General features: G+C 44.0%; 1 protein-coding gene across 2 annotated transcripts in view; it reads right to left on the bottom strand.

Annotated features, from left to right (window-relative positions):
• Positions 1 to 16,340: 16,340 nt before the first annotated feature.
• The window catches only part of LOC126993480 (uncharacterized), a 65,079-nt gene continuing 54,748 nt past the window's right edge, over positions 16,341 to 26,671 (bottom strand). For both annotated transcript variants that reach the window (XM_050852621.1, XM_050852622.1), the window contains exons 6-8: positions 24,149 to 24,291; positions 23,360 to 23,582; positions 16,341 to 18,965 (exon numbers count right to left, since the gene is read on the bottom strand). In XM_050852621.1, the coding sequence (XP_050708578.1) occupies positions 18,895 to 18,965; positions 23,360 to 23,582; positions 24,149 to 24,291 (437 nt within the window). In that variant the 3' untranslated portion in view covers positions 16,341 to 18,894. The remainder of the gene's footprint in view (positions 18,966 to 23,359; positions 23,583 to 24,148; positions 24,292 to 26,671) is intronic.

Raw genomic sequence — 26,671 nt, 5'->3', positions numbered from 1 at the left:
ATGCTCGAGATTTACAATAGTACTGGTGTTGGTGGTAGCGAGAGGAAGACTGTTAGTATTAAACACCGAGGAAAAGTAATTGTTTAAGAGGTTTGCAATGTGTTGGCTGTCAGTCACTAGTGCACCGTCGCTGTTTGTTAAAGGTCCAATACCACTTTTGATCGCCTTTCTGTTGTTTATGTAACTGAAGAAAGATTTCGGGTTATTTTTACAGTTGGCTGCAATATTTTCTTCATATCTACGCTTTGCCTGACCTACTAGTCTTTTTACTCGTCGCCTGGCATCATTATAGAGTCTAATGTTCTCCGGCGTGCTTTGTTCTTTCTTTAACCTGTAAAACAATTTTCTCTCATTGACTGATTGTTTAATTTCGCTATTAAACCACGGTGGGCTTTTATTAGTGTTAATTCGCTTCTCGCACAAGGGGACGAATGTGTTCTGCTGAGTGAGTAAGTGATTTTTAAGGCTTAGCCAGGCTTCCTCTACGTTGCCGTCATCTGATAGTTGTATTTCTGTTAGTTTTTGTCGGATTTCTACGAAGTTAGCTCTTTTGAAATTGGGCACCTTTACTTTATTTTCAGTCACTGATGATTGAGCTTTAATGTCGACGCGCACTAATTTATGATCGCAAGAACCGAGGTGTTCTCCTACCGTGACACTACTGACAAGGTTATCTTGGGTCGTTATAACAAGGTCGAGTATATTATTTTGTCGAGTTGGCTCAGAAACCATTTGGCTTAGATAATTTTCTTCTAAAATTCGATCATTCTATGTGACTCGCCTTCTGTACCTGACAGTGTCGCCCAGTCGATATGGGGGAGGTTAAAGTCTCCTAATATCAGTGAGTCGTTGTTATTAAGTGACTGCCTTAAGACGCTGTACATTTCAAGGTCGTCATCGAGTGATTGCCCGGGAGGTCTGTAGGTGACAGATATATTTAAATTGACTTTTGCAATGTTTACTCGCACGCACAAATGTTCAACGTTACTGTTTCCCGGTGTTTTGTCGGTGGGTTGCAAATAGCTTTTGACATAAAGGGCGACGCCACCGCCTCTACGGTTTACACGATCTTTGTTGAAGAGTCTGTAGCCATCTATGTTGTATTCGGAACTTAAATCAATATTTGTGGTGTCGATAAATGTTTCGGTTATAGCAGAGAGAGAGAGAGAGAGAGAGAGAGAGAGAGAGAGAGAGAGAGAGAGAGAGAGAGACCCGGAGACGTGACACGTGTGAGAGTTAGTTAAAGTTGCAGCCGTGTGTGTCCTTGACTCTTTAATTCGGGAAAGAAAACAAGAACGGCAACCTTAAAAAAAGATCAACAACAGCAACAGCAAAAACACAAGCAATACTCCTTCTGCTGTATTACAAAGAGAACAGATATTTCACCTTAACACTAACTCCACCACTAAAAAAAATAAACACTACTACTTCTGTGTCATCAAGAGAACATATATTGAATTAACGCTAAATCTACCGCTAAAAACAACAACAACCGCTACTACTTCTTTTGTAATACCAAGATAGCAGATGTTACCTTTACCCTTAGTCATCTGATAATAAAAATATAAAAAAAACTCACTTCCAATTTCGTTTCTGCATTTCTTTTTTTTGTTGTTGTTTTTGCTCGAACCTATTTTCCCCCTACCCTTCTTCCCCGAAACGTTCTATATTTTTCCGAGTTTACAGTTGATGAAATGAAGCGAAACTTTTTATATTCAGTTAACTCGGAAGCGACAAATATCATGAAGCTCACTCACAAAGTTAGTCCGAAAAGATTTATGTTTACGTGTTTCTGAATTCCGGCCAAGAAGTCTCGGCGCATAATGCATACGTGAAGGTTTATACAATGACACGAAGGGAAGGATGGAAACAGGTGCGGAGAGAGAGAGAGAGAGAGAGAGAGAGAGAGAGAGAGAGAGAGAGAGAGAGAGAGAGAGAGAGAGAGAGAGAGAGAGAGAGAGCACTACACCCTTTGTTTATCACCCCGCAGTCACTCCCAAAACACCACCCACCAACCCTCACTCACCACTCAACAATCTCCAATCACTCACCTCTCACCACTCACGCCACTCAGCAACCCTAAATCACTCGCCAATCGCCACTCACCAGTCATCACTCGCCACTTACTAATTATCATCCATTCGCCATTTACCAATCAACACTTGTCACTCGTTAAACCCAAATCACTTGCCACTCACCACTCCACTATAATCCCAATCACTCACCACTTGCCTCTCACCAGTCCACATTCGATTTTCAATTTCCCCCAATCACTCGCCACTCATAAATCTTCACTTAACAGTCACCAATCACTCGCTACTCGCCAATACACCCTCGCCATTCAACAACCCGCAATCCCTCGCCGTTTCTTCCCTGAACGGTCCCGGAGCCCCGCCTCGCCTCGCCTCGCCACCCAGCGTCGCCGCCCCACAAATTATCCCCAAACAGTCGTAACGGGAAGAAGAGTCGCTTCGCGGATGTTTATTTTCCTCGTAAATATTAATAACCGGTGGGCCGACCTCCTCCTCCTCCTTCTCCTCTTCTTCCTCCTCCTCCACCCACAGCTTGTTATATGTGTGAGGAATGGGACGACAGATCTCGCTAGCTATGCAAATGGTCTTTTTTGAAACTCGATTACGGCTGCATAATCTGACAGATATGTATGCCCTCATGAATACATTGTAAAAAAAGAACTACACACACACACACACACACACACACACACACACACACACACGTATATGCACGTTTTCCTTTTTCCAATGCCCGGTTTTCGTTGAGTTAGTGCGTGCATGTTTCGTGTGTAATGATGATAATAATAATAAAAATGATAATAATAAGGGTAATTACATGATCTTACGCTAGTGTAACCTATTTCAGATCATTAAATTACCATACATGCATACAGAGAGAGAGAGAGAGAGAGAGAGAGAGAGAGAGAGAGAGAGAGAGAGAGAGAGAGAGAGAGAGAGAGAGAGAGAGAGAGAGAGAGAGAGAGAGAGAGAGAGAGAGAGAGAGAGAGAGAGAGAGAGAGAGAGAGAGAATATTCTAGTCAGCGAGGTGGAAAAATTTACCTACACACATCGAAGGGGAAATATTAACCTGCGGCCTTCACTGTAATATTTACGGGGAATTATTTGTATAAACCCGTAGCCTGGCTTTTCTTGGTAATATGTTTTTTTTACGAAGGATAGACTCGTAATTTTTTCTCTCATCTGTGTTCACGCATTTTGACTTCGCATCCCTAAAATACAAATGCAGATATTCAAAGGCCAAAGAATCATATGTATAATTATTTTTTCTTTCTTTTGTTTTTGTTTTTTTTTTCTTCTGACAACGAGCGGAATATTTCGTGAAAGACTTGTTTTTGGGGGTAACTTTTTTGATATTCCCATATTGTTTTTTTTTCTTTTAGTTTACGTTCAAGAATTCTTTGTACGTATATGTTCTTACTTGTGTGTGCGTGTGTGTGTGTGTGTGTGTGTGTGTGTGTGTGTGTGTGTGTGTGTGTGTGTGTGTGTGTGTGTGTGTTGATGTGCCGGCTTTGCGTGATAATGTATTGTGATTTATGCTTTGTAATTTTCCTGAAAGTTTCTCTCTAACTTTCATCCAGATTTGTATATGTATTAAGGGTGGAATCTGATGAAGTAGGGAAGTAGTAGCAGTAGTAGTAGTAGTAGTTGTAATAGTATTTTCCATAGAGATAAATAGGTAATAGTAGTAGTGGTAGATGAAATATTATAATTATATTTCATGTTTCATTCTCTTTTCAGTGATCCAAACCAAAGGTGTCAAAGCAAGTGCCACATAGCAAATAATTAAATCGTCTTTGTCTGTCTGTCTGTTTACTACTGCTACTACTAATACTAATACTACAACTACTACTACTACTAATAATAATAATAATATTACTACTACTACTACTACTACTACTGCTACTACTACTACTACTACTACAACTACTACTACTACTACTGTATTGCGTTCTTGTAATTTCAACACAGTCATTACCACAACCAACTTGCCAACCCTTCTATAATCACTCCTAACACACCCTTCCACCTCTACCTCCAGCACCACCACTCACTCACTCTCACGCCCTACTCTCCCTCCCTCCCCACCACCAGCACCCATCAGTGTCATTACCGCAGGATGAGAGGGGTAACAAAGCACATTTAATAGGAAGAAACAAACCCGCCGGTGTCCACGCGCCATCATTAAAACTCACCATATTCGCTGCCGCCGCTGGAAAGAGTAACAAAAGAGTAACAAGAGCAATTAAAGAGAGAGAGAGAGAGAGAGAGAGAGAGAGAGAGAGAGAGAGAGAGAGAGAGAGAGAGAGAGAGAGAGAGAGAGAGAGAGAGAGAGATTAAACCATACGTATTACAAATCTCATGTGACACAATAAAAATAACAAAATAAACATGAAAACAGAAGGAAATGGATGGAAAAAAAACGTATTATCTTCAGGTATTTAAATCAATCAACTTATCGATCAAAATTTAAGTGAACAGAATATAATAAAAAAGAAAACAGTAGAAAATAGAATAGTATATAAATTAAACGCTCAGTACTACTACCAAGACTCTGACACCTTGAGGCACCACCACCACCACCATCATCGCCACCACCGCCACCGCCGCCACCACAACAAACACTACAACGTAATTAGGCAAGAGCGAGTTGAGTTTCCTTCCGTGATTAAGGCGAAGTCCAAGCCGCCGAGATGAGAGTGTTGCCAGACCTGCAGGAAGGAAGCAATTAGTGGCAACACTGGCTGGAGTGGGGAGGGAGAGAAGGGGGGAGGGGGTATTGAAGTGTCTTTGTCACGGTTGTTTGGAGGTTAGGGGGGGTGGGGCAGGTGAAGAGGGAAGGTGTGGTAGTGGTGGTGGTGTAAGACTGGTGGGGAGGGTGATGCTGTGTGGGCTGGGAGATGGGAGATGAGGTGGTGATTGTGGTGGTGGTGGTGATGCTGCTGTTACTATATGGGATGGGAGGTGGGAGATGAGGTGGCTGGGGTAATGATGAGTGGTGGTGATGGGGTAAAGGTAAAGGTGGTGGCATACTCTATAGGTGCGCTTGATGAGGATCGAATAAAAGTGAAGAGGGTATCAGGACACCTCTCCTCCCGAAACTGACCTCTTTTGGCCACTCCTCTACAATCATTTTAGGGGCAGTAAGTAGCGGGCTTTTTTTTTTTCATTATTTTTTTTTAAAGCCCTTGATCTGTCTCCTTTGCTGTAAAAAAAAAAGAAAAAAAAAGAAAAGGAGATATAAAGATGGAGACAAGGAAGAGAAGAATCCGTCTAGCAAAAACAGAGATATGAGAGAGAGAGAGAGAGAGAGAGAGAGAGAGAGAGAGAGAGAGAGAGAGAGAGAGAGAGAGAGAGAGAGAGAGAGAGAGAGAGAGAGAGAGAGAGAGAGAGAGAGAGAGAGAGAGAGAGAGAGAGAGAGAGAGAGAGAGAGAGAGAGAGAGAGAGAGAGAGAGAGAGAGAGAGAGAGAGAGAGAGGGGGGGGGGGGGGGCGCAGCTCTGTGGGTCACATTGCCTCGGTGCTCATATCCGGTTCACCATCCCTGAAGTTTGGAGTGATTGTAAAGCGCAAGAGCATTGAGCATAGAAGAGCTGTGATGTCCTCCACTCTTAGCACTAATCTACGTCCTACTGAGTCGTTCTTTGGAGATAAATAGAACACGGCAAGAAAACGCATTTGTGAGAAAAAAAATCATGAAGCTTAGAAGAAAGAGCTCAGAAGATGTGAGGTGTTGAAGCAGTTAGTAGGAAAGGAAAATAATTAATGACAAGACGAGGAGAAGAAGGAGGAGGAAAAAAAAGGCAAATTAAATGCGAAAGGAAACCCACACAATAAAAGAAGGAAATGTGAACGCCAGCAGACATTTATTACTCCGCTCCCTCCACTTTCTCCTTTTTCTTTTCTCCTTGTTCCCTGTTCCTCCTGTGTAGTGGAGTATACCGTAAAGAACTATTGCATTCATTACTACTGCACTCCACCCACTCGCTCCGCCTCCTCCTCCTACTTCTTCTCCTTCTCCTCTTCTCCATCCTCTTCCTTCTGGCTCCTGATATATACATTTTGGAACTTTGTATACATTTCATCTGTCCTCCTTTCACTTAATTATTCTCATTCTTAGTCTTATTAACAGTCTTCTTATTTATCATTATTTTTTTCTGATTCTTACTTCCTCTAATTCTGTCTTCTGCTTCTTCTTTCTTCTTCTTCTTCAACTTTTTTTTCTCTTCTGTTCTTGGTCTTCTTTTTTTTTCGCCTTTTCTTCTTGCTCTCTTGTTCTCCTTCTCGTTCTTGTTCTTATTCACGTCCTCTTCTTCTAACTAGTTGATGTTTTCTTTTACTTTTTTCAATTATTTTTTTCGTCAATTTTTTTTTTTTATCATTATCATTATTATTTTACGGCAAGAGGAGGCACATCATTTACCATTTATCATAAAACACCACACCAACAACCAACTCCACCACCACCACCACCTTTGCTCTCTTGGCCCCGGCACCACCCAGCACCGCCAGCCCAGCCCTGCCCGCGCCGCCCTTGAGGTAGCGTTTCAGCCTGTTGTTCCCTCTTCGCCAGATTACACCCGCGACGCTCAAAGCCTCTCGTGATCTGTGCAATCTGCATCAAACCGACCAGAAGAGGCTTACGAGTGGACCGGGAGACGCGTGTTGTTGTCGTCGGTGCAGCTGCCGTTGTAGTTGTTGTTGACAATGTTTATGGTGTTGTTGGAGTGGTGACTTTAGTGGTAGTAGTAGTAGTAGTAGTAGTAGTAGTAGTGGTAGTAGTAGTGGTAAAAGTTGTCTTTGTTGTTGTCTTTATCTTGTTGTTATTCTTCTTATTGTTGTTCCTACTTTGCTGTTGGGTTTTCTTTTTCAAGTTCTCTTTAATTAATTATTACATGGTTTTCAAAACTCGATTTTTCTCTTTAATAGATAATTAGATTAATATGGGGAATATTACCATAGTTAATGTATTCCCTGATGATGATTACCACTACTACTACTACTACTACTACTACTACTGCTACTACTACTACTTCTACTACTACTACTGCTACTGCTACTTCTACTACTGCTACTGCTACTGTTACTTCTACTACTACTACTACTACTACTATTACTACTACTACTACTGCTGCTGCTGCTGCTGCTGCTGCTGCTTCTGCTGCTGCTGCTGCTGCTGCTGCTGCTGCTCCTCCGCTTCCTCTTGCTGCTGCTGCTACTGTAGTACTAGCCATTAATATTCACAACTCACCTTCATAATCCCGGAACTCACTCACCAGCTCTCCTTTCCTCCTCCTCCTCCTCCTCCTCTTTACGTGTGGCATGGCGGTGTGTTCTTATTCTCCGCGTGTTTACAAGCTTAATATCCTTCTCTTTCAGACTAATTACATAAAAAACACGAGGATTGCATTAGGGAGAGCGAGTTCATCCATCATGCCCAGGTTAACCTAATTATCTGTATTATATCCCGGAAATAAGACTTAACCAAATGAGGTGTTTCGGTTGCCGGGACTAAACAACCCAAATGATTCATACGAGTTAAAAGAACATGTGTTTTTGAGAGATGCTGTGATGGTTGTTTTGATTCTCTCTCTCTCTCTCTCTCTCTCTCTCTCTCTCTCTCTCTCTCTCTCTCTCTCTCTCTCTCTCTCTCTCTCTCTCTCTCTCTCTCTCTCTCTCTCTCTCTCTCTCTCTCTCTCTCTTTTTTTCTTTCGTCCTTCCTTCCTTCCTTCCTTGGTAACAAAGAGGAAAGGTTATTCCAGAAGAGCGGTTATGTGACTTTAACTCGGCGTTTTTCTTCCCTTCTTCCTTCCTTTCGTTTCCACGGTTTCGCTTTCTTACCTTCATTCTCTCCTTTTTCCCTCCCTTCCTCAATCCCTGTTTTTGTTCTCCTGTTTTCTGTTTTTCGTCTTATCTATATTTCTTTTTCTCTTTCTTTCTTGCGCTCTTTCTTTCTTGTTTTCTGTCTCATTTCTTTCCTCTTTGTTTTGTTCTTACTTCGTTTTTTCCTCTCTCCTTTCCTTTCTTCCTTGCTTCCCTCTCACTTTCCTTTCAGCTTTCTCTCCCCTCTTTTTTCTCCTTCTATATTTGTCTGCAACCTACCTTCCCTAACCACCAACCTCCCTTCCCTCTCTCCCTCCCCCCCTTGCACTCCAACCAACATGTCCCATTCCCATTCCATCCTCCCTTGTTTCTTTCCTTCATTTCTTTCCTCCCAGCCATCCTCCGCTGTCCTACTTAAGGCACCACCAGCAAGAGGAGGAGGAGGAGGAGGAGGAGGAGGGAGAGACGGGCCCTGTTGGTAGCGACTAGAGAGAGAGACCCGCCCCGCCCATCCCCACACTACCTTATCCCGCCGCCTCCCTCGACCCCCCCCCGCCCTCCCTGCTACCTACCCCCCCCCCCCCTCGGCATTCGGTCCACAGTATTTGCATCACAATTGAAATGTCGACCATCACCGCGACGCTCCCATTCTCCAGACCTTCTTTGTTACCCCCAGTGAAAATTTTATGCCTCCCTAAGGACTTGTGTGTGCGTGTGTGTGTGTGTGTGTGTGTGTGTGTGTGTGTGTGTGTGTGTGTGTGTGTGTGGATGTTTGTCTGTGTGTGTAGATGTGGGAGTTGGGGGGGGGGGGTGTACGTGTGTGTGGATGTCTGTGCCTGTGCGTCGGGAGGTGAGGGGAGTGTAGATGTGTGTGTGTGAGAGGTTTAGCCGTGTGTGTGTGTGTGTGTGTGTGTGTGTGTGTGTGTGTGTGTGTGTAATGACCTTTGAAATCCGATATGCTAAGAATTACACAAATAGTACATAAATAAATAAAGTAGAGAGAGAGAGAGAGAGAGAGAGAGAGAGAGAGAGAGAGAGAGAGAGAGAGAGAGAGAGAGAGAGAGAGAGAGAGAGAGAGAGAGAGAGAGAGAGAGAGAGAGAGAGAGAGAGAGAGAGAGAGAGAGAGAGAGAGAGAGAGAGAGAGAGAGAGAGAGAGAGAGAGAGAGAGAGAGAGAGAGAGAGAGAGAGAGAGAGAGAGAGAGAGAGAGAGAAGGAAAGAAAGAGAGATAACATTAAAATTTACCTACCCCCCAAAAAACAGGTGTGGGTTCATGCATACTAGAATCATGAACACCTGCGAGGAGACACCTGGGAGTGGGACGGGTCACGGCGGACAGATGAACAACCAGCACGTGAGGGGCAGCAGGCGGACTGACTGGGAGACTGACTGGCTGACTGACTGACTGACTGTGCGACTGACCGGCTGACTGACTGACTGACTGGCTGACTGGTTAGATGGGTGGCTTTTCGATTGGATAACTTACTATGTGACTGGGTGGTGTATTGTCTAGGAAACCGACTGGCTGACTTACTGACTGGCTGACTGGCTGACTGACCGGCTGACTGACTGACTGACTGGCTGACTGGTTAGATAGGTGGCTTTTCGATTGGATAACTTACTATGTGACTGGGTGGTGTATTGTCTAGGAAACCGACTGGCTGACTTACTGACTGGCTGACTGACCGGCTGACTGACTGACTGGCTGGCTAATTGGCTAGATAGGTGGCTTTCCTGATTGGTAACTAACTGACTGAGCGATTGGATGGCGCACTACCTGAAAAAATGATTGGCTGACTGACTGACTGACCGGCTGACTCGACTGAATGGTTAGATACGGGGCTATTTCCGGATGAGTAACTAACTAACTGACTGGGTGACTGGGTGGGAAACTGGCCGACTAGCTGACTGGCAAGTTTAATAGATGGGTGAATATATGGCTTATTGACGGACTGGGGAGTAGTTGACTGGATGACTGACTGAGGCGAGGGAGGTCAAGACAACAACAACAGCAATAATAGTAAACACTTCACGCGCCATGGTCACTTAGTTTACACACACACACACACACACACACACACACACACACACACATACACACTCACGTAACACCCCTCCCCCCAACACACGGAACCCTCTCTCTTGCACCTGAGGGAAGGGTCGGTTCGGGCTATCCTCCTCCCCTTTCCCCCGTGCTGGAATTAAATTTTCCTCTTAGGCCACGTTTGTATGCACTTGCCACGTCCAGGTCGTTAAGGGTGATCTTTGCGCCACGCTGAGAGTATCACAAGTCCCTCCCGCGGGCCCGGCGTGGGACTGGACCGGACTAACGTAAACTAACCTAAATTAAACTCCCCTCTCCTCGCCTCCCTCCCTCGGCCTCACCTCTTCCTGTTCTTGCTCCTCCTGCCGCTGTTGAGTCGTCTTCCTCCTCCTCCTCTTGTGTCCTCGTGTCAGTAACCTCATCATGGTGCAGGGTGGGTGTGGATGTTGGTACGTGGAGGGGGGGAGGGAGGGGGGTGCTTGTGTGAGGTGTTCAGAAATAGGGATCGACAGAGCATTATAGTACGACTTAATTACAGTTTACGAACGTGTCCATTAGTGAGAAGATTCCGTAGATGTTTTTTTTTACTCCCGCATTTGTTTAAGTAAGTATAAGTAATGGTAGTGTTCTTGTGCTCTTCCTTAGCATAAACACTTGAGTAGCCCGTGTATGAGTGAGATCAGTTGTATTAAGGAGAGAAGTTGTGGCAGCAAGAGTTTTAGCCGACACAGTGATGCTTATATAAAATACGCTGTTGTGTTACTGTGTTAAGTATCCACATGTATCGGCTTTGTTTGGGAGGGACACGTAGGGCTCAGGGGGCTTAAAGTGACTTGGTGGGGGGTAGGGGAGAGGGTGGAGGTGGGGAGGGGGGAGTGGTCCTAATGGATTTTTTGGGTGGGGGAGGAAAGGGTGGAGCGAGGGCTGTGCTGTGCCTGTTTGTTCGTGTCCGGAAAACCAACAAAATAAAAGGAAATGTAAACAGCAATATAATGATAGTAGTAATAAATCATCACCATCATCATCATCATCATCCTAATAATAACAACAATAGCAATAATAATACCCTGCTGTCCTATTGACCGATACATTGTGCTTTAAAATTTGTCCCATTTTGTCAGTCCTTTGTGCTTGCCTTTTTATTATACTCCTTTATTAGTGTGCTCAGTGTCTAAATTGATCAACATACCCTCTCCTCTCCTCCCCTTCCCCCCCTCACCCCTTCCTCGCGTGCCCCATGATGCAAATGAATAATGTATAAAAAAGAGATCGTCACAAATTTGCTGCTCAACTGTGGTGCTTCATCTATATTAGGCCGTCATAGGGGTTCCAATCCTTCTCCTCCTCCTCCCCTTCTAGCCCTATCTCCATCCTCTACACTCCCCTCAACTCCCCTCCTCCTCAACCCACTACAGCCACACACCCCTTCTCTGATCACCTCCCCTTCCCTTTAATTTTTCTCCCCTCCTGTCATTCTCCCTCCCCTTCCCTTTACCTTCATTCCATTCTCTGCCCCTTTAACACCCTCCATCCTCTCTCCCTTCACCCCTCTCCCTGACCTCTTCCCCTATTCCCCCTACACGATGCTGATCCTCTCCCCATAATGACCCTACACCACCCACTTCTTTCCCTTTTCAGACCCCCTTCTCTTTCCTCTAACCTTCGTATCCTAATTTCTCTTCTCCTCTCTCTTCGTTGCACACTCCCTCACCCTCCTCATCCCCACTCCTAGGCCCCTTTTACAATGTTTCCCTTCCATCCACTTAACCTCCTCCCCTTCCGTCAACATATTTTCCTCTCTCTCTCCTTCCACTGTTCCCTTTTCTCCTCCCCCTTACATCCCCTCATTACCCCCATATCCCCTTCCCCCAACCCCTTATTTTATCTATCAACTATCTGCCCATTCCCTTTTCTCCCTGCATACCCATTCCTCATCACTATTTCCTTTCTCTTATCCCTTTTAGTCATTTTTCCCCTTCCCTCTACAATCTCTATCCCTTTAACCCTCCTTTACCCTTATCTTCCCCTTCCCTCATACTCCCTCTTCATACCCTTTCCCCTATCATAATTATTACCTTCATTTTCCCTCCCATTACATTCCCTTTTTTCTCTCCCTCTCTCTCTCTTTCTCATTCCCCTTCACTCCATTTCCCCATGACCCATAACCACCAATATCGCGACAATATAATACTATTTTTTCTTTTATTTCCCTCCCTCGCGCGCGTAGCCTCACAGTTTAGCCGCCAATTATATCCCGCGCTGTTTGATGAAGCACCGGCGATATGAACCTGCGTCGAGGCCCTCCATCTGGCGGGGAAAGGTGAAAGTAATCATTATCATTATTATTAAAGTTCTTTGATTGGAATACGACGATAGGTACAGTCAGGTAAGGATGGAGTCATATCAAGAGATGTGTATTCGAATACGAATACGAGTACTTCAAGTTACAGCGACTACGAATACGAATTCGAATACTCTGAAATGGTTTTACTTAGAATACAAATACGAATACTTCTTGAAAGTAATCATGAATACATTCATGAATATTTTTCATTGAAAAATACCTTCTCGACGTAACTGGGTATAGCACTGTTCTAAAGCTATTCAACAGTAAAATGAGCTCATGAACCTGTACCATACACGACTATGTCAGATTACTCGCAGAACACAGACAGATACCGAATACGAATACTCCATCCATGGTTTGGTTAAGTTTGAGGAATTTTCAAACACATGATATTCAGAGACCTATAGCATAAATTAACAAAGAAAGCCTTCACTTTGTTATATAGAAAGTCTCATTAGCTAGGTAGGAGGTAGGGTACAGGTTGGTAGGTGAGGTGCGCGCTGCTTAACACACACACACACACACACACACACACACACACACACACACACATTAGCAGGGCGGAAACAGGCTTCTCATTTGTTATGCGGCATCTACAGCTTACTACTCCACTGGTGCTGATTGATCATAGTCTGACCCCGTGATGGCGGCCGCGGGGGATGGGGGGAGGGGTGCTGGTAGTGGTGGTAGTGATGGTGGTGGTGGTGATGATGGTGGTGGTGGTGCAAGCGCTACCCCAACACAGTATTCGCTCATTTATATTTATGATGAATGTTACCTGGCTCCCTCACACACTTACCTGTCGTTATACCCTTTTAAGTACCTTTTGTGTTTGTGTTTTTAGTTCGCCACCCCGGCAGTTACCAGGTGATATTTATTTGTTTGTTTATGTATTTGTTTATTTGCTTCCTTCTGCTTCCTTCACTTGCTTTATTTTCGTGTATGTTGTGATGTATCGGTGGGATTATCTTTTTATATTAGGGAAAGCGTTTATTTGGGTTTGTTTTTGTTTATTAATGTATCAGCATGCTTGTGTTTTCGCTTATAAGTTTGCTTTTTTGTTAATTAATGTATTAGCTTGTTTATATTTGTACGTTTGCCTAAAACTGTAGGGGTATCTACTTGGTGTTGTGTGTGTGTGTGTGTGTGTGTGTGTGTGTGTGTGTGTGTGTGCGTGTGCGTGCAGGAGGGAGATTAAACATAATTACATCAACCCTGGAGACTTGAATGGAAGCCCGACGTGGCCTGAACTCCCGACGTCGGCTGGAGGAATGACGCTGCGGGAGGAGGAGGAGGAGGAGGAGGAGGAGGGGAGGAGGAGAGGCCAGCACGGTGCCTAACTCGCAGTGCCTTGAGGGTGTTCACTTGGCAACTCTCAGCCGCTCCTCGTGTGGGTTCTTGGAAGGAATAACTTGACGTACAACTTTCACAGCGGTTCGTGAGTGTGTGTGTATCGGTGGGTGTAGGGAGGTTGTTTTATAGAGTTTTGTATACTTCTTTCTCTCTTTTCCTACCTTCCAGTTTCTCTCATTTACTCCGTTCCTGCCTCTTTTTTCCGTGCCTTCCTCCCTCTCTCCTCTACCCTCTCCCTGCTTCACTACAGTATATCACATCCTTAGTCTTGCCTTCCTCTTTGCATCTTTCCTTCTTTTTTTTTCCTTGGCGCTTTCCCTGCCTGTCTCTTTCTCCGCTCTCCTCCCTGCCTTTTCCGCCTTCCTTGCCTCACTATCACTTTTTTCCTCAGTCTTACATTTCTCCATGCCTCCCTCTTTTCCTGTTGCCCTAGCTCTCTGCCTCCCTTTCTGCCTGTTTCGCTCCCTTTCTCCCTATCGTCTGTGTCCTCTCTCTGCTTCTCTGCCTCACTGTATCATTTCCTATCTCAGTCTCACCTTCGTCCTTGCGTCCCTCCCTTCCTGTCGCTCTCTGTCTTCCTATATGCCTGTTTCTCTCCCTTCTGTCATGAGTGGTCATCTTCCTGCTTCCCTCTTTGCTTCTATTTCTTCTTCCCTGCCTCCCTTTCTCACTCACTTCGACCCTCAATCATACTTTCTTCTCTCTCCTTCCTCCTGTTTCGCTCTTTGTTTCTCTTTTTGGTGTTCTTCTTATATTACAAAGGTGATGGTGATGATCCCTTCCGTTTCTTATTACTTCCCTTCCACCTGGCTTCCTGTACCCCATCCTCATGTTCACCTGTAATGTGGAGGTTTGTTTATTTACGTCCTTGTCTACCTCGTCATGTTTGAGAGAATGTTCGTGTGGCCGGCGTCTTAGGTGTCAGTTTAAGAATTTATAAAAAAAAAAAAAGCTGCCAAAGGAAAATCTGATCCAATAGGTTGAAGATATATAATTAATGCCTCACCTCGTAACCTATTGATATTAAACTTAACAATTCATAACAGGTAGAAAAACTTATAGGTCACGGATTCCCTGGCGTGTGCATTGCGACCTTTCTTACCTGTAATACTTATAACAAGGTTCTTGGTACACTTACAAGTCTGGGAGTAAATCACTGTAATAATTTAACTGGTACGGCATCCTACTTCCTCCCTCCCTGCCTCCCTGCCTCCTCCCTCCCTCCTCATCTTACTTTGCTCCTTCCCTTTGGTCATCTCCCACCCTCCACCCCTTGCTCTCTCTTATCAGTTTACTTCCTCTTTCTTCTCTCTCTCTCTCTCTCTCTCTCTCTCTCTCTCTCTCTCTCTCTCTCTCTCTCTCTCTCTCTCTCTCTCTCTCTCTCTCTCTCTCTCTCTCTCTCTCCTCTAGTTCCGTCCTTCCTTCTCTTTATCCCTCGTTCCTTCCTTGTTCTTCTTCTCTTTTCTCTCCCTGTCCTCCTCCCTTCTGCATTTCTTCCCTCCTTCTCTCTTTATCTTCCTTCTTACCCACTTCTCCTCTCTCTCTTTTCTCTTACTCCTCTTTTTCTTTTCTTCCCATCTTCCCTCTATCCCTTCCTTCTCCCCACCCATCTTCCATTCATCCCTCGTTCACCCCATTTACTTCCTTCCCTCCTTCTTCCTCTCCATTTTTCCTCCATTTCTCTTTACCTCATTCCTCTCCCATCTTCCCTTCATTCTTGTTTGCCTCATTTCCCTTCCGTCCATCCTTCTTCCTATCCATTTTTCCTCCATTCCTCTTTACCTCATTCCTCTCCCATCTTCCTTTCATTCTTGTTTGCCTCATTTCCCTTCCGTCCATCCTTCTTCCTATCCATTTTTCCTCCATTCCTCTTATCCACATTCCCCTCCCATCTTCCTTTCATTCTTGTTTGCCTCATTTCCCTTCCGTCCATCCTTCTTCCTATCCATTTTTCCTCCATTCCTCTTTACCTCATTCCTCTCCCATCTTCCCTTCATTCTTGTTTGCCTCATTTCCCTTCCGTCCATCCTTCTTCCTATCCATTTTTCCTCCATTCCTCTTTACCTCATTCCTCTCCCATCTTCCCTTCATTCTTGTTTGCCTCATTTCCCTTCCGTCCTTCCTTCTTCCTATCCATTTTTCCTCCATTCCTCTTATCCACATTCCCCTCCCATCTTCCTTTCATTCTTGTTTGCCTCATTTCCCTTCCGTCCTTCCTTCTTCCTATCCATTTTTCCTCCATTCCTCTTATCCACATTCCCCTCCCATCTTCCTTTCATTCTTGTTTGCCTCATTTCCCTTCCGTCCTTCCTTCTTCCTACCCATGTTTCTTCCGTCCCTCTTTGCCCCAGTTCCTTTCCTTCCTCCTTTTCTACCTCCAGACATACACCACACCAAGAGTTGCAAATCGCCTCGCTGTAATAATTTCTGGGTCATTACACACGGATGCAGTTCCCGCCGGTGACTTGGGGAGCAATGAATAAAGATTGGGCAGACCCGCCGCTATGGATGTATGTATTTTATTAGTGTATTTATATCGTACAGAACCTAACGGGGAAGGCCGGAGTGCAAAGGGTAATGGTGCGTGAGGAGTCGGTGGCTTACAGAATGATGCGGCTAATGGTAATATACGTGTGACAGGTTAACGAGACACACACACACACACACACTCACACACACACACACACACACACACACACACACACACACACACACACACACATACAAAAAAAAAAAGGTCAGTGTACGCTTATGAGAGTTTATTTCAGTTTTTCTTCTTTTCAAAGCAACACACACAAAAATGAATGTTATAAAAATGTTCACAACGCAGTGTTTTGGAATTAGACCTCCAGCGATACACCACACTAAGGTTTGTTTGTTTTTTTATAAATGTTTGTATTGACGGTGATGTTGTTTGTGTGTGTATTCGGGAAGTGTTAGTTTGTTTACAGGAACACACACTCAACTGTCTACACATAAAGATTAAGGGAGGGCACAAAGCGTGGAAACGATGAATAATAATGGTAATAATGATAATGATAGTAATGATAAAACACAGGAGGAATGACAATAGTAATAATAATATGTAATGATAATAATGACTATAAAAAACAACAATAAAAATAATAATAATAAAAGTAATAATAGTAGTAACATCAATCAGAACACCGTGAACGAAAGGTGTGTCGGAGATGTGGGTGTGTCACTGTCTAGGTAATCAACAGGTATAGAGTCCAGGTGGCGCCACTTGCATGATGAGCAACACCGATTCACACAAACACGAAAAGAAAATGCTCTAACACCTTATTTACATACGCACTCATTGTCTTATCGTTTCTCTTCAGCACAGGTCAAAGTGTACCATATAAGAGACTCACCAAGCACATGTTCTTCGGAGTCACGATACTTTTTTTTTTCACTCTCTTAAAATACGTAATAAGCACACTTCACATTTCCCCTCCACATTTTAGCGTAGTACACAGTAGCATATATCTCCATAGCGAACATGTAGTTAAGAGGGAATAGTTTCTCTTTCATGGTTGTTGGGTCACTGTCATGATTTTTCCTTGTCAAACATAATCATACACACAGGTCTTGGTCCTGCTCCTTCAGTATGATCATAACACATTTCTTCGTCCTTTCCTTTCTCACCGCCACACCTCAGCACACGAGACCAGGGCCAACATACACGTGGATGTGCGACGATTACTCTTTGTTACGGTTCCCTCGTAATTTTCTCCTTCTGTATATCACAATCATAACACACACTATATACTTTGTCTTTTCCCTTCCGTAGTCACCCTGCCACACAACTATAGCGAACATGTAATTAGGTTAGGATTTCTATTTTCAGTATATCTGGTCTACTTTTGTTTTGTTTTTATCTTTTAACACTCAACACATTACTTCGTCCTTCGGTGTTTACTAAGTCCATATATAGTCTCGATCTCCGGCGCCACTTTGCTGCGGATGGAAAGATGTAGCGCGTCTCCATATCGCCTCCACCACAGTTTGTATGCCTTGGCTTACAACAGAGAACGAATGCTCGATTTCTTTTGTGTAGGTCCCAGCGACGTTGATGGGAGGTGGGGGAGAGTTGAAGGCTGGGTGATCTGGCGTGTGATGATGGACTGGTGGTGGTGGTGACAGTGGTGGTGGTGATGAGGAATGGAGTAACACGTTTCGAAGCTTCCACTTGTTAGGGATTCATCTCTAAGGGGAGATATTTTTTTTTTTAGTTTTGGGGGATTCACTGATATGGGATCTGACTCCTCTAACGGATTCCTTCTTGTTATTTTTATTTTGAGAGGCGTCACTTCTGGGAGCTTTTCTTGACGGGAGAACATTTTTTTCTTCCAATATTTTGTAAATTCATGTTCTTCTGAGTTTGATCTTATTGACCACTTGACAACGCTAAGCTCCCAATGAACACACAGGTTACAGATGTTGAGAGGAGGGAGAAGAGGAAGGAGAAGGAAGAGGAAGAGAGAGTTTGAGAGTAAGTTAAAAGAGGATATTTTCTTGTTTCAAATATTCCTTGTAGTTAAACAAACACACATACACTCTCTCTCTCTCTCTCTCTCTCTCTCTCTCTCTCTCTCTCTCTCTCTCTCTCTCTCTCTCTCTCTCTCTCTCTCTCGTTTCCTCTTTATGACCACCATTATCTTTCTTTACGACAGATAATGCGAATGTTTCCTGTTTTATTATTATCGCTTTGCCCCGTCAGTGTTTCCTCAAGAGTTTCGCTGTTTCGGGAAGGGAAGGAAAATGATGAACTGAAACTATCTCGCAATAGTTCGCCTTTTTTATGTACTTGTAAGCGGCCGTCGTTACGTACCAAACCACTCTTGCTAAAATATTGAAAGTTGGGGTTGGTGGTGGTAGGGGTGGTGGTAGGGGGGAGGGCTGAAGAGAAGGACAAACAGACAGACAAACACAGAAACAAACACAAACACAGAGAAACACATTAGCCCTTTTTTCTTTACCCTGCACCTGAGTAGCGAATTAAATGTGAAACAGTCAATCACGCCCATGAAATAACCAACTGTACATAGGGTCGTAGTAATCGTCTCTCTCTCTCTCTCTCTCTCTCTCTCTCTCTCTCTCTCTCTCTCTCTCTCTCTCTCTCTCTCTCTCTCTCTCTCTCTCTCTCTCTCATTTTTAGTCAATAACGAGGGACTTGGCTACAGTTATCACATTCGTCACTCCTTTCCGTTCCATTAACTCCTCCTCCTTCTCCTTTATCCCGTCCTGTCGCCTCCTTCACACGTGCTTCCATCCAGAACATGTTGAGACGTGCTAGAGGGAGCGACGGGTGAGCGCAAGGGACGCCAACCCCAGCAGCGTCCAAGCGGCTGACAACTGGCAACCTGGCGAAGAGAGGAACAAAGAAGCGTTGTAGATAGTATTCGTGGTTGGAAAAAGGGAAATAGATCTATGAATGTGAAATAGGAATGTGATCAGAGAATAAGTAAGAGAAGGAGTAACGTATAGATTATGGAAGAAAAAATGCAGCTGACGGAAACTAAAGGAAACGGTAAAAAATAAGACGTAGTAGATCATTTTTGTAAATATGGAATGTGAAATTATATGTTGGATAAGAGAATATAAGAAAAGTACATAAAAAAGAGAGAGAAAAATACTTGCAGCCTGACCGTGACGAAAGAAAACAATGAAAAAAACAACAACAACGTGTATAGAAGATTATATTCGAAACTGGGAAATGTGAAATAGCTTGATTAAGAGAATTTAGGAAAAGTAAGAGCGAAAGAAAGAGTAACGTAAAGTCCATTGACAAGGAATAAGAAGAGAGGGAAACCATTAGCTGGAATAAGAGAGGATAGGAAATGTAAGAGCAACGCATAGCACATCGAAGAGGAAATGAACAAAAAAATAATTCCACTCTGACAGACGAAAGGAAACAATAGAAAAAAAAGTATTACACAAGTCTGTCAGAGAAGAAAAAAAAAAACAAGAGCTAGAGTATACCTTATAGAAGTGGAAAAAGAAGAAAAAGCCGACGAAAATATCTTGCAGCTTGAAAAAAAGATGAAAGGAAACGGTAGACAAAAAAAAAAAACCTAATGCGTAAGTCTGCCAAAGAGAATGAAAAGAGAAATAGAGGGAAAGATTTATTCGTAATTAGAAAATGCGAAATAACGTGAATCACGCCGTCAAAGTGATGTAATTAGCTTCGTCAAGGAGGAAGTGACGGAGAAAATGACGAGGGACGAGGTAGAGGAAATGAGCCATGAAAGAAAAAAAGGTAAATCAGGGAAGTGGAGACGCGTGAAACGAGTTGATCTTGGTGCAATAAATATTTGAGAGACTTATGAGATTTGCAAGAGATGTAAGTACGGTCGTGAGAGGAGGTAAAATAAGATGAATTAAGATTAGAATAAGATAGGTTAGATTAGATAAGAAAGAAAGGAAGATGAAAAGAAAACGAGGATATCTTAGACACAAAATAAAATAAAAAAGCAAAGCAGTGAAATTGATGAAGCTCTAAAAACAAAATAAAAGTAAGATAGATTGATAGAAATTTCCTCAAAGGCAGAAAAATAGAAAGATAAACAACCCCGAAAAATCAAAGTAATATTCAAACAAAAACAACAACAAAAGACAAAGCAAAGCGAAGGTAACAGCTCGGAAAATAAGATATAAAAAGAAATACAATCACCGTAAAAGTCCTTCATGAAACAAAACAAAAATAAAATAAAAATAAAAAGGAGTATTCTTGGAAACATTTTTAATCTTATCTCGTGGGAGAAGCGTCTTGCGGACTTTTTTTTCTTAATCTTTTGCCCATGTCTCTCTTACTGTAAAATATCACAAAAAATATTCAAATTCCTTCAGCGGGGTACGAACCGGGGCCAGGGTAGGATAGGTTAGCGCGCCACCCATGAGACCACCTGGGCGTAAAAGCTTATTAACTGTCCAAGCCAATTTTTCTTTTTTTCTCTCAGGCAAATTTTCCAGTGGTGACGGAGGCAGAGGAGGCGAGGCGGGACAGGGCAAGGAGGAAGGGAGAAGGAGGAGAAAGGAGAGGAAGAGACGGAGCAGAGTAGAAGGGCAAGGAACGGAGGGAAAGACGGGGAAAGGTAAGGGGAAGGTAAGAAGAAGGGTAATGACAAAAGGAATAAAGCAGCAGACAAGAAAGGAAGAGGGAAAGAAAGTAGGGGAGGGGAAGAGAACAGGGGGAGAGAGATTAGAAGGCACGCATGGAAGGAAGAACATGTGAAGGAAAAGGAAAGGAAGGGAGAGGAGAAAAAAGGGAAAGGAGGAGGGAGAGAAGGGGGAACGGGTATAGAGGCCAAGGAAGGAAGGGAGGACATGGAGGAGAGGAAGGGAGACGAGGAGAGAAGGAAGGAAGGGAGAGGAGAAAAAAGACAAATGAGGAGGGAGGGAAGGGGGAACGGGTATAGAGGGCAAGGAAGGAAGGAAGAGAGGATAGGGGGAGGGGAGGGGATGGCAGGCGAGAGGAGAAGGAAGGGAAGAAAGGGAAAGGAGAAAAAAGGCAAATGAGGAAGGAGGGAAGGGAGGAGACGGGTATAGAGAGCAAGGAAGGAAGGAAGGGAGGATAGGGGAGAAGAAGTGAAGACAAGGGGAGAGGAGGAGAAGGTGAGAGGGAGAGAGGGGAGACCAGGTGAGGGAGGGGAGAGGAGGGCCAATTACGTAGCGAAATCATCCGGAAAATGATGTGGGAACGAGGAAACCGAACTCGGCTAGCCACGGGGAGGGAGTCGCTGCGTTAGTGTGTGGCTGAGGTGAAAAATCGATTACGTGCCACTTCATGTGCAAGACGAATAAATAGAAGCGGGAGTGATGAGGGAGAAAGGGAGGTGGAGGGAATAGGGAAACCGTGCATATGGGTGTAGGGGAAGGAGGGGGCGATTATGTAGAGAGAAGGAAGAAATAGCAGGAGTGATGAGGGGAAAGGAAGGTGGAGGGAATAGGGAAACCGTGCATATGGGTGTAGAGGAAGGAGGGGGCGATTATGTAGAGAGAAGGAAGAAATAGCAGGAGTGATGAGGGGGAAGGAAGGTGGAGGGAATAGGGAAACCGTGCATATGGGTGTAGGGGAAGGAGGGAGGGGGCGATTATGTAGAGAGAAGGAAGAAATAGCAGGAGTGATGAGGGGGAAGGAAGGTGGAGGGAATAGGGAAACCGTGCATATGGGTGTAGGGGAAGGAGGGGGCGATTATGTAGAGAGAAGGAAGAAATAGCAGGAGTGATGAGGGGGAAGGAAGGTGGAGGGAATAGGGAAGCCGTTCATATGGGTAAAGGGAGAGAATAGGGGAAAAGGAGGTGAATTGAATAGGGGAATAGGGAGAAGGAAATTGGAGAGCGATGAAAGAGAAAGGAAGATGCGAAAGAAAGGAAGTTGGAGGGAATTGGGAAACCTGCATATGAGTAAAGGAAGGAAAGAGGGGGAAAGGAGGTGAATTGAATAGGAGAATAGGGAGATGGAAGATGGAGAGCGATGAAAGAGAAAGGAAGATAAGGAAGAAAGGAGGAAATTGGGAAACGTGCATATGGGTGACCTGGGGAGGAAGGGGGAAGGAGAAGGTCGAGTGAATAGGGGAATAGGGAGTAGGAATAGGGAAGAAATAGCAGTGGAGGGATGGGGAACGATGAGGGAGGCAGGAAGAAATGAATAGGAAGGCGTGTATATGGGTGAAGGAAGAGGAGGCAGGGTTATGTAGGAGGTTGACTGAATAGGGAAAGAGGGAGAAGGGAAAAAACAGTCGTGCGTATGAGTGGGTGGAGAGAAGGGAGGGAAAAGAGGTTAGGGTTATATAGAAAGCAGTGATGATGATGGAGAAAAAAGGGGAGGCGATGAGACAACTTGCGTATGGATGGAAGGGTGGAGTTATGTAGTCGTGCGTATGAGTGGGTGGAGAGAAGGGAGGGAAAGGAGGTTAGGGTTATATAGAAAGCAGTGATGATGATGGAGAAAAAAAAAGAGGAAGGAATGAGACACCGTGGGTATGGATGGAAGGGTGGTGGAGTTATATAGAAGGTGAAGAAGGAAAGGCGCAAAGACTAGGAGGATAGATACAAGTGAAAGGAGACAAGGATGAGAGAATAGGGTGAAGGATAAGTAAGATGGTGTAGCAGGTGGAGGGAGAATGGGGAAGAAGTAATAAGGGGAAGTATAAATTAGTGATGAAGGTTAAGAAGAAAATGAAAGGAGGTATGGGGAAGAAAGGAAGACAAAGAGAATAGTGGATGTCTGGAAGGGCTGGGATGAGTTCAGTAGAGGGGAGAGTATATACCGAGGAAGGCGTGGGAAGTAGCGGGGACAGGGAGGGTTTTTCCGCCTACGGGGAGGATTACTAAGTAGAATTCAGAGCAATAAAAGATAAGGGAAAGGTGAGAGGAACAAACGGACTATAGAGGGACTGTACAAAAGACCAATTACTGTGATTTGATAAGCCTCTTGACTTCCACTTGACGATGACGATCTCGACTGTTTGTCATCGACCATTCATAAGTGTGTCGGGAAGTTAAAGGAACAACAACAACAACAAAGGCATTACCATCACAAAAAGGTTACGTTGATGAGAATAGCAACATTCAACATCTGCTAATTAGTCTAATGTAACGAGAAAAGAAAAGAATATCAACGCTAGCGTCTCTACTTACCTGCTGTTGAGAGAGAGAGAGAGAGAGAGAGAGAGAGAGAGAGAGAGAGAGAGAGAGAGAGAGAGAGAGAGAGAGAGAGAGAGAGAGAGAGAGTGTCCCGTACTTCGTGACTCACCTTTGGAGGCGTAGAGGTGGTTGAGGGCGGCGCTGGAGGCGGGGTCGAGGTAGATGTCCTTGGTGATGGTGGTCTTGTGGCCGCCCACCACCGCGTGGCACGCCACCCGCGCCACGCTGTCCTTGAAGTAGGCCGGGGGGTCCCAGGACAGGCTGAGGGTGGAGGTGACGCGTCCCCGGTGGTCCTCGTAGCCACCCCGTGACTGCACGTCGCGCTCATTGACCTGGTGGGCGCGACAGATGTGCTGATTAGTCACCTGGTGGTTCTTGGTCTGCAGGTTTTCCCTTCCTTTGGAATCAAGTTACGCTGTAATGGTGACACCAGGCAGGCGCCGCGTCTTTGTCACAGGAAGGTATTGATCGCTTTAATTAAAGGAGTGTTTGTGTCTAAAAGGGTGATTTACTTAGTTAATTATTACCGTGTGGTGAGGCATATAGTATGCGTTTATTTACTGGTGTCCCTTTTCTATTTAGTTAAATTGTGATTTATCTTAGTTATAAGAGAGGGGGAGATCTTTTGTAAGCCAAGCAAAGCCATTTAATCTTGGCTACCTAGCTCGGAGGATTCGTTAATCACTTTCTTTTTTCAGTTTGAGGCGAGTTTTACCACTCAAAGGGTCGTAATCTAATCTGCTGCAAGAGCCAAGTATCCCTGCTTTCAGCTATTCTGTTGTACTATGATGGAATAAACATGTCATTTAAGTGCTTATTCGGAGGCGTATGATGAGGGTTGTGATATGATTTTTACTTCTGAAGATGTGTCAATAGTGAGGACAGGCCAGCCTCTCACCGGCAGGTCGTTGATCTCCCAGTAGATGGCGGCGCGAGGCTTGGCCCTGCTCGCTGTGCAGTTCATGTGTATCCGCTCGCCGATGTGGTACACGGGCGGGTTGGCGGCCGGCCGCGTGATGATCTTGACTTCTGACGGCGGAACTGTGGCGAGAGGAGAAATAAAGAGCTTAGAGAAGGGAATTATGTGTTGACGTGACTGCCACTGGCTGAAGACTGAATATCAAAGATGCTACAGACCATTTCGTTTAGTGGGTGCATCTCTTCTCAACCCTCAGCACCACCCCGCACTCCCTAAGCTACCCTGGCTCTTTTATATCTCATCAATCCACTCCCAACCGCATCGTCACCTCTTCAACCCCTGGCCCCGTCAAACACTTCAAACTTCTAGCCTCCCCGTCAACTCTCTCCCGCTTCCATCAGCTTCCTCTCCCATACCATCCTTTTCACTCCTCCCCCTTTTAATGATCTCCCCCATCCCTCTCCTCTCTTACTTTTTTTTTTCTCTCGGGGTTCAAGTCGTCATCTTGTGAGCAAAGCGTGGTTCGAAATATATGCCATGTACCTCAATATGTTCCATTGGTCACTCATTAAAAGAGAGATGTTGGTCAACCGCTTATCCCTATCATTCAAAACCAGTCAGTAAGTCTGGTGGTCAGTTTGTCAGTCAAGCATTCGTCCATTTATAGGTTGAGCGATTTACACTTGTTCGGAAAGGGGTTCGAACCTATTCCTTGTCACTGGGCTTTGAACGGGGAGGTGATCGCGGGGGTGAGGGTCAGGAGGGGGGAGAAGCCAGAGGAAGGGGTAGTAAGTTGCCTGATGTCAGTAGTATATGTAACTACGCATCACTGTTTTAGTTTCCTCATGTCATGTGTTCGGTGTACGTTGTTGTGATTCGTGTTGGATTTTAGTACGGGAAACATGGATCGAAGGTGAAGTCGTGCAGTGGGAAATGTAAGTTTGGTGGTTGGTTATTAGAGGTGATGAGGGTGTTAAAATGCGAACCAGTGTGTGTTAATTATTGTGTGTTACGGGTGTTCAAACAGAGAGAGAGAGAGAGAGAGAGAGAGAGACCTTTTGTTAGGGCTGTGTTACTATAGCACACACACATACACACACACACGTCTTGATATATCGTGTTGATGGGGTCGAGTAATTGACGGAACGACCTGACGGAGTGGAGGGGAAGTGTAATGAAGGAAGGAGAAAGGCCGAGTCATGATGGTGGTGTTACGCTGGACAGGTGTGACACGTGAGGCAGGTGTGAGTGATCAGGCCAGGTGTAATAATAATGGGGAAAGGATATAATCAGAGGGAGAGAGAGAGAGTTGATGAAGAAACCGTAAAAAAAAAAATGAAGTATATGTATGTAGACGACTCAAGTCTAATCCCCAGTAAAAAAAAGAAAAATGCATGAAAGATTAATTATAAGGAGAAAATAATTACAATGGTGGTGATGGTGGTGGTGATGGTGATGGTGTATAACGTTGGTAAGGGTCGAGTCTTTTTTTTGTGTATGTATGTTTTGTGTTGTAATTAACTGAATAAATAACAAAAGCATTACAGTGTTGAGCGGAAGACTACAGCGTGTGGGAGTGATAGCGCTCTAAAGGGTAATATTTTAGTAACATGTTTAGAGGTGGCGAAGTTGGTAATGGTGATGGTGATTGTAGTAGTGGCAGTGGTGACAGAAGGGATGATGGTGTTTGAATCCCTCAGTAAGTCAAATTATCAGTCAGTCAATCAGTCAGTCAGTCGTTCATTAATAAGTTGAGCTGTTTAGTTACTCGTGTTGGGGATTCACACTTGTTCGGCAAAGGGTTCGAACCTATTTCATGTCTTCACAGAACAAGTACTGAGCGGAACTTGTAAGATAAACGCTTGACAACAAAGTACGCATTTATAAGCTGCCAGACTGTGAAATATTTAAGAGACATAAAATAATGATTAGAAAGGTTGATTTTTATCGCCCATAATATTCAGTTACGATGTTTGTGAATGGCTGATGAAGGTGATTACTATTTCTTTGGTCGTTTCAGCAGGAGGACGCGGAGGGATGTGACACGGACTACGAAGCACAACATTTTCGGTAAGTTGATTCTTTTGTGTTTGACGATTTTCTCTTTGACGATTTATTATTTTCTTATTTTGCTATTTTTATTGTTATTTACGTTCTGTTATTGACTTCATTTATTTATTTAGTTTCTTTAGTTGCATAGTTTTGTTTCTTTGTTTCATATTCTCATTCTATTGATTTAATGTTTCCTTATTTTAATGTCTGTACTTGTTATTTACGTTGTGTTATTGATTTTCCCTATTTCATAAGAGTAGTTTCATCAGTTTAGATTCTTTAGGTTATGTAGCTTTTACTGACGTTCTAATATTAATCTCACTTATTTCTTTAGTTTGGTTTATTTTGTTTCGTTTCTTCAGTTTTTTATATCACGTTCTTTCATCGATATAATTTTCTCTTTAGGTTAGTTTAATTTGTTTAGTTTCTCTACACTTTATTTTCGCTTAT

The sequence above is a fragment of the Eriocheir sinensis genome, unplaced genomic scaffold (assembly GCF_024679095.1).
Source record: "Eriocheir sinensis breed Jianghai 21 unplaced genomic scaffold, ASM2467909v1 Scaffold62, whole genome shotgun sequence".
NCBI lineage: Eukaryota > Metazoa > Arthropoda > Malacostraca > Decapoda > Varunidae > Eriocheir > Eriocheir sinensis.
The sequence above is the reverse complement of the archived record's forward strand: the minus strand, read 5'-3'. Positions and strand labels throughout refer to the sequence as shown.